Source organism: Colobus angolensis, unplaced genomic scaffold, assembly GCF_000951035.1.
Source record: "Colobus angolensis palliatus isolate OR3802 unplaced genomic scaffold, Cang.pa_1.0 Scaffold105, whole genome shotgun sequence".
Classification (NCBI taxonomy): Eukaryota; Metazoa; Chordata; class Mammalia; order Primates; family Cercopithecidae; genus Colobus; species Colobus angolensis.
The window spans coordinates 5519662-5527687 of NW_012111475.1; the positions used below are offsets into that span (position 1 = coordinate 5519662).

At 50.8% G+C, this 8026-nt stretch overlaps 1 protein-coding gene across 2 annotated transcripts in view; it reads left to right on the forward strand.

The window, feature by feature from the left end:
• Positions 1-8026, forward strand: part of MDGA1 (MAM domain containing glycosylphosphatidylinositol anchor 1) — a 63680-nt gene that overhangs the window by 38641 nt on the left and 17013 nt on the right. For both annotated transcript variants that reach the window (XM_011944469.1, XM_011944477.1), the window contains exons 4-9: positions 986-1182; positions 1946-2078; positions 2335-2604; positions 4874-5203; positions 6799-7095; positions 7932-8015. In XM_011944469.1, the coding sequence (XP_011799859.1) occupies positions 986-1182; positions 1946-2078; positions 2335-2604; positions 4874-5203; positions 6799-7095; positions 7932-8015 (1311 nt within the window). The remainder of the gene's footprint in view (positions 1-985; positions 1183-1945; positions 2079-2334; positions 2605-4873; positions 5204-6798; positions 7096-7931; positions 8016-8026) is intronic.

The following is an 8026-nucleotide window of genomic DNA, read 5'->3' on the forward strand; positions in this document are numbered from 1 at the left end:
AGTTTGCCAATGAGGAAACAGGCCCAGAGAGAGAAGGGACTTAGGTGGGTCATACTACAAATTAACAGCTAAACTAGGATTTGAAGAAGCAGCTGTTTCCTTCATTCCATGATGGGAGATTGCAAAGCTAGACACCCTCATGCAGGTCCCTGGGAGGCACAGCTCAGAGGAAGTCTGGGAAGGCATCAAGTCCTGTCGTCTTGGCCAGGTGCGGCAGCTCACACCTGTCATCCCAGCATTTCGGGAGGCTGAGGCGGGAGGACTGCTTGAGCCCAGGAGTTCAAGATCAATCTGGGCAATATGGTGAAACCCCGTCTGTACAAAAAATTCAAAAAATTAGCCAGGTGTGGTGGTGCATGCCTGTAGTCCCAGTTATTCAGGAGACTGAGGTGGGAGGATTGATTGAGCTCAGGAGGTTGAGGGTACAGTAAGCAATGATTGCACCACTGCCCTTCAGCCTGGGTGACAGAGTGAGACTCTGTCTCAAAAAAAAAGAAAGAGGCCGGGTTCCGTGGCTGACGCCTGTAATCCCAGCACTTTGGGAGGCCGAGGTGGCCAGATCAAGGTCAGGAGATCGAGACCATCCTGGCCAACATGGTGAAACCCCTTCTCTACTAAAAATACAAAAATTAGCTGGGCATGGTGGCGTATGTCTGTAATCTCAGCTACTTGGGAGGCTGAGGCAGGAGAATTGCTTGAGCCAGGGAATCGGAGGTTGCAGTGAGCCAAGATTGTGCCACTGCACTCCAGCCTGGCAACAGAGCGAGACTCTGTCTCAAAAAAAGGAAAAAAGAAAAAGGAAAAGGAAAAAGTCCTGTCCCCTGCCTCTAATAGGTTGGTTAAGCTTGCAGGGCTGGGAGGGCATCTGGCAATCTGGAAATGTCTGTTGAAGATGGCTCAGCTCTTCTTAAGGGCTGCCAGGAGCCTGAGCCCCTCAACCTTGGGGTGACCCAGTCCTGACTTCATGGGGGCTGTGCCCTTGCAGACCTGGATGAGCCAATGCTGACGGTGCACCAGACAGTGAGCGATGTGCGAGGCAACTTCTACCAGGAGAAGACGGTGTTCCTGCGCTGTACTGTCAACTCCAACCCGCCTGCCCGCTTCATCTGGAAGCGGGGCTCCGATACCCTGTCCCATAGCCAGGACAACGGGGTCGACATCTATGAGCCCCTCTACACTCAGGTCAGGATGGGCAGCTGGCTCACCCCACATTTTTTCTCCTGCACCCAACAGGGGAGGGGGGCATGGGGCTGAGTTTTTCGGACTGCCCTGACTTCAACAATTCTATTCTCACTTTGGAAACACACATTCCGATTGGAGTTCAGACAGCCTGGGGCAGAAAAATTGGATGGAAAGTCCAGGGAGCAGCAGTGAGGACAGGAGTGTCCCTGAGGCAACATGTCCTCCAGGAACACTGCTAGTTAGAAAAGACATCCTCTAGGGGCAGACGGGTCATCCCAGTCTGCTGCTGGGTGGGAGAGTACTGGGAACCTATGGCCAGGCACAGCAGGACCTGGGGGCAGGGAGATGACTCCTCTTCCCATGGGCCCTGATAGTCCCAGGAGATGGTGGTGATGCCATTCTGCCAAGGAGGGCTTTCAGCAGTGCCTGCGGGCCAGCCCCATGTTTGTGTGGGTTGTAAGAGCAAGTTCTCTTCTTACCCCTCCATTTCCCAGATTGGAGAAACCAAGGCCTGGTCCTTGCCAGTGTGCACCAGGGCAACCTCAGACCCAGAGAAGCCCATGATGAGGCACTGCCAAGGCTGTGGAGAGTGTAGCATCCACCCCAGGCTCAGGACCCCTGGGGCTAAATGGTGAGGGTGGGGGTGGGGGTGGGAAGAGAGGAATTAGGTATTTGTGGTAGGCTCTGGCGCTGGGTGAATGAGTATGTGGGACCCCTGGAGACTCAAGCAGGCACCTCACCCCAGTGGTCCACTGCTACCCAGGGGGAGACCAAGGTCCTGAAGCTGAAGAACCTGCGGCCTCAGGACTATGCCAGCTACACCTGCCAGGTGTCTGTGCGTAACGTATGCGGCATCCCAGACAAGGCCATCACCTTCCGGCTCACCAACACCACGGGTACAGGCGTTTTCCTCCCTATACTCCTTCCCTACCTGAGCTAACTCCCAACCGGGAGATAGTGCCCCACCCCACAGGGACTCCAGGCACGGTGCCACTAATGTCTGGCCCCTCCCCCTCTCTTCCTGCTCTGTCTTCTCCCCTCTCATCTCCCCCGAGGGCTTCTCCAGCCTCTATGGTTTTTCTAGGCCCCTACTCTCCCCAACATCCAGCCCTGCCTCACAGTCCCCTAAGATCCCACTCCTTGTCCTCTTAGCACCACCAGCCCTGAAGCTGTCTGTGAACGAAACTCTGGTGGTGAACCCTGGGGAGAATGTGACGGTGCAGTGTCTGCTGACAGGCGGTGATCCCCTCCCCCAGCTGCAGTGGTCCCATGGGCCTGGCCCACTGCCCCTGGGTGCTCTGGCCCAGGGTGGCACCCTCAGCATCCCTTCAGTGCAGGCCCGGGACTCTGGCTACTACAACTGCACAGCCACCAACAATGTGGGCAACCCTGCCAAGAAGACTGTCAACCTGCTGGTGCGATGTACGTGGCCTCAGAAGGGGTGGGAGGGAAGCTGTGAGGCAGACAGGGTCCCTGGTCTTTGGGAGCTACCAATGAACTAGGAAAGGGGCCTGTCGGCTTCACTTTGCTAGGTGAAGCATGCAGAGGATGTTCCATGCCATTCGATTTGCCTGCAATTCAGCTAACTGCCAGCAGATGGCAGAATGAATAAAATTTGTATAAAGCTTTATTGAAAGTTTGACAATCTACATTTCCAAATGTAACCTCAACAATCCAAGAAGTAGGAAGGGCTAGGATTGATTACCTACTTTTTTTTTTTAAAGATTGGGAAACTGAGGCTGAAAAAGCTAAATGGGGACATTCTAGGCTTCAAGAGTAATTTCCTGGCTTTCTCCCTGTGGAGTAGTTTCTATGTGATTAACTGAATTTAAGTGAAAATAATACACATTTCCATATGCCCTATATGGAAATCTTTATTAGGGAAGTATTTAAGTGAATCTGAAGATAATTACTAAATGTAAAAAATGATACAAAACTTGGAGCACAGTCTAAAGAAGTATAAACATTTTTCTTATTAAACCTCAGCCTCAGTAATTAACTGCTCACTATGATCTTGATTTTGACACTCTGAATTAAAGAGAAAACCTTAAATTTTTCTGCTTGTGCGGCTTTAGGAATTTTTGTTTGTTGCTTTTCTTTCTGTCTTTCTTTCTTTTTTTTTAAATGTATTTTGGCTACCTGAGAGCATTGATTCAAGTTGCCCTGAATATACACTCCCTGTTTGGTTTTGGTTGTTGTTTTTAAAGATCCAGGTTTGTTTCCAGCGCTTTAGCACTTGAACGTAAAGTACAGCTTCTGCCAAACTCCACTGAGAGTCACTGATTACATGGACTCTCTTCATCTCTCACTGAGCAGTCAGTCTCTTTCTGACTCTCCTCACAGAAAGAAACTAGCTCTCTGTGACTTTTTACTTAATCAGAGCAAGAAAGAAGGTTAAAAATTGTGGCTAATGACTACTTTTTCCTTCGATCGTACTTTTCCCATCAGAAGATTATTTTTCTCCACCTGATTCCATTTGGCCTTTTAAGCCTGGGTTGGTAAGATCTCAATTTACATCAAATACTTACGGTCACCTCTTAGGGTGGCTGTAGAGCCCGCTTTTCCCAGAGCAGACCTGACTTGTGCCTGTTGTGCCAGTGTCCTGTCCAGAAGGTTGGGTACCTGATTAAAAACTCAGTTTAACTCTTGGCTTGTTTCAAACATGATCCACATTTTTTTTTTTTTTTTTTTTTGAGACGGAGTCTCGCTTTGTCGCCCAGGCTGGAGTGCAGTGGCACGATCTCGGCTCACTGCAAGCTCCGCCTCCTGGGTTTACGCCATTCTCATGCCTCGGCCTCCAGGTAGCTGGGACTACAGGCGCGCACCACCACGCCCAGCTAATTTTTTGTATTTTTAGTAGAGACGGGGTTTCACCATGTTAGCCAGGAGGATGGTCTCGATCTCCTGACCTCGTGATCCGCCCACCTCGGCCTCCCAAAGTGCTGGGATTACAGGCGTGAGCCACTGTGCCCGGCCATGATCCACATTTTTTTAAAGAGGCCAGACCTTTTTCTTTCTAAAAGCTATGTTTTTATGTAATTGCATGTAAAGTGATTGTATTGGTCTCTTATTATAAAAATTGCACACGCTTATTACGAAGAGTCAAACAGCACAAAAGGGTGAAATGTAAGAATTAAATTGTTAATTCTCCTCAGTTCCACTCTCTAGATAGAACCACTGTTAGATTCTAGTGCATGCTTCCAAATGTGTATTTTGCATATTTAAGGTTTAAAACTATGATAAAAAACAAAGCATTGTAGTGGTCAAAAGCTCAGACTCTGAGTTTGAATTCAAGATTGGCTACTTTTTTGGGCAAGTTACTTAAACTGTCTGAGCCTCAGTTCCCTCCTTTGTAAAATGGGGGTAATAAAGCATCTCCTTCAGAGACTCTGGGATGGGTTAAACTAGTAAATCCATGTTGAGTGCCTAGAACAGTGCCTTTCACATAGTGTAAGTTCTGTTTGGTAAAACCTGCTTTTCTGCAGTGACCTTTTTGAACTTTTAAAGCACATCGGAACAAATGAAACAATTTCCAAGCAGAGAAAAGTGACAGTTTCACCTGGGAGAGTTGTAGCCCCTTATCCCCAGAAGGGCCAGTTAGAGGGGGGAAGCTGGGTCTGGGTTGGGGTGGGACATGGACCCCTGGAGTCAGGCCAACCCCAGCTACCCTTCCCTCCCCATCCACTCACAGCCATGAAGAACGCTACATTCCAGATCACTCCTGACGTGATCAAAGAGAGTGAGAACATCCAGCTGGGCCAGGACCTGAAGCTATCATGCCACGTGGATGCAGTGCCCCAGGAGAAGGTGACCTACCAGTGGTTCAAGAATGGCAAGCCGGCACGCATGTCCAAGCGGCTGCTGGTGACCCGCAATGATCCTGAGCTGCCCGCGGTCACCAGCAGCCTAGAGCTCATTGACCTGCACTTCAGTGACTACGGCACCTACCTGTGCATGGCTTCTTTCCCAGGGGCACCCGTGCCCGACCTCAGCGTCGAGGTCAACATCTCCTCTGAGACAGGTGGGCAACTGGAGGGGCACTAGGGAAATGTGAGGGGGTGGAGAGGCCCACAGACAGGAGGTAGTGGGGAGGCAGCGGCTTGGGAAAGGGAAGCCAGAGTGAGGAGGCCATCATTTGTTCGTGCCTCATGCTTTTACTGAGTCCCTGTTAATATGCGAGGCACTGTGCTAGGCCCTGGGGTAGAGTGGTGGGCAAAACAGGCTCTGCCCTCATAGAGCTTAGGAGAAAAGGCAAACACGTTTCAGATAGTCTCACAAATCAATATATCATTGCAAACTGCATACATGAGAGTCTGGAAAGAGTTCCCTGAGGGCAGTGCAGCCTCAAAGGGAGAGACCACACACCCTACAACTGTAGGGTGTGTAGAGGGCTTGGGAGTTGGAATGTCTTAGAGCCAGGGCAGGGGTCCAGAGGTGTTTCCTCCATTTGGCTCATAGGCCTGATGCCTAGGGCATGGAAGTGTCTTAAGGGCCTGGAAAAATAAAATAATTGGCTCCAAAATACAAAGAAACAACTGCACAATTAAAGCCAATAAATGCACAAATGTTTATAGAGTATATATTATACTAACTAGATCACTGGACCTCAGCTGGCCTTATAGAGCTATTTAAAAATAAGAACTTTATATTTAATGTAGAACATGGGTACATTTTAATTTGTTTGATGTGATGTGCAATGGGACTCATGGAAGTCTTCAAAAAGACCCTCTGATTGAGCAATGTGTTGGGTTGCATTAAGTTCTGCCATGAATAAAAGAAATTAGCAGTGTTATTAACAGAAATAACCCTAACTAACACTGGCTTTAACTAGCTAGATGTGTATTTCTTCCTCATGTAAAACTTTGCTGGTAAGCAGTCAGGGCTAGTATAGGGGCTCTGCTCCACCAAGTCCTCAGGGCCCCAGGCTCCACCTGGCTTGCTCTTCCATCATCCTTAGCATGTGCCGCGTTGCCCATGATGGCAGTTCCAGCTGCAGCCATTATTCTGCATTATTTTCTGCAGGAAGGAGAAGAGGGGTACAGCTTCTTTTAAACACCCTCATTTTCCTTGGTATTCCATTGGCGAGAATTTAGTCGCATGGCTGTAGCTAACGATAATGCAGGCTGGGAGATGTAGTCTTTATTCTGGGTGGCTGTGAGCCCTGCTGAAAGCCAGGTATCCTATTACTTAAGAATAAAGGACAAGGATATGGTAGGACAGACTAGAAGCCTGTGATAACACACTAAGGCAAGAGAAGATGAAGTCTTTAAATAGGCCAGGGCCCGGAGTAGGACAGAAGGACCAAGAATGAATATATTTAGAAATGTTTAAGAGGTGGAATCCCTAGTACTTATTAGTTCTGGGGAACACTGAATATAGGCCAGGCTGACTTCAGGTCTCTCTTTGAGTTGGGAGACCCTGAGGTGGAGACCCAGGAGATGGAGAGGATTTGGGAAAGTGAATTCTGCTTTGGAAATACTGGGGACCAGTGGGAAGTCTGGGATGGGAGAGACAGGCTTGCACCTAGGGGGAGGTAAGCAGGAGCCGGAAGGCAGAGCCCAGGGGGGAGCTCCAACTCCACTCCTACCTCTCTACCGACCACCATCACCCCCGCAGTGCCGCCCACCATCAGTGTGCCCAAGGGTAGGGCCGTGGTGACTGTGCGCGAGGGATCTCCTGCCCAGCTGCAATGCGAGGTGCGGGGCAAGCCGCGGCCGCCCGTGCTCTGGTCCCGTGTGGACAAGGAGGCTGCACTGCTGCCCTCGGGGCTGCCCCTGGAGGAGACTCCGGACGGGAAGCTGCGGCTGGAGCGAGTGAGCCGAGACATGAGCGGGACCTACCGCTGCCAGACGGCCCGCTATAATGGCTTCAACGTGCGCCCCCGTGAGGCCCAGGTGCAGCTGAACGTGCAGTGTGAGTCCACCAAGCCACTCGGACTACCTTCCCAACTTTCCTTCCGGCTCCCAGCCGGCCTGTCCCCTCTTCATCCCCTTACCCACCCCAGTCCAACTAGACCCCACCACCTACTCCTGATACCCCTAACGCTCCTTGACAACCCCGTGCTGTAGAACACAGAGGTCTGTGTTCTTTACTGCACTTCATCAAGTATCTCCCATCTTCATTTTCAGGGGCCCGGTGAACAAAAAAAATTACTTGATTTTGACAGGTGGAAATGGGATTTTGAAGGAGGAGGAAGGACCCTCAAGGGGAAACACTGTCTGATAACAAGATGATGAAAATTACCATGTGCCAAACACTGTTTTAAGAGTTTCAATGCACTAACTCATTTAAACCCCCGCAGCCCTATAATAGATTCTATTATTCCCCCATTTTTACAAATAGGGAAACTGAGACACGGAGAGGTTGAGTAACTGGCCTAAGGTCTCACAGAGTCAGGGCTGGGATTTGAACCCAGCCCATCTAGCTTTAGAGATTATACGCGAAACCCCTGAGTTATCCTGCATTTCATTGCTTGGGTGGGGGTGGGGCGAGGGGTCCACTTAGGGCGTGACTGGAGGCCGGGTCTGGGAAGCATGGCTGGTGGGAATGGCCAAGAGGGAGTGGGTATCTGCAGGTTGGGAGGTACGAGCGTGGCCATTGGAGGGATGTGTTGCGAGTGTGCATCCGCCCTGGGATTTTTCCTGGCGGGGCTCACGGCAGTAGAGGCGAGCGCGTTACCTCCCCACGGGCCGCTCCTCAGACCTCACTCGCTGGGGAGAGGCACCGCTGACCGCTGCTCCCGCCCCCAGTCCCGCCGGAGGTGGAGCCCAGTTCCCAGGACGTGCGCCAGGCGCTGGGCCGGCCCGTGCTCCTGCGCTGTTCGCTGCTGCGAGGCAGCCCCCAG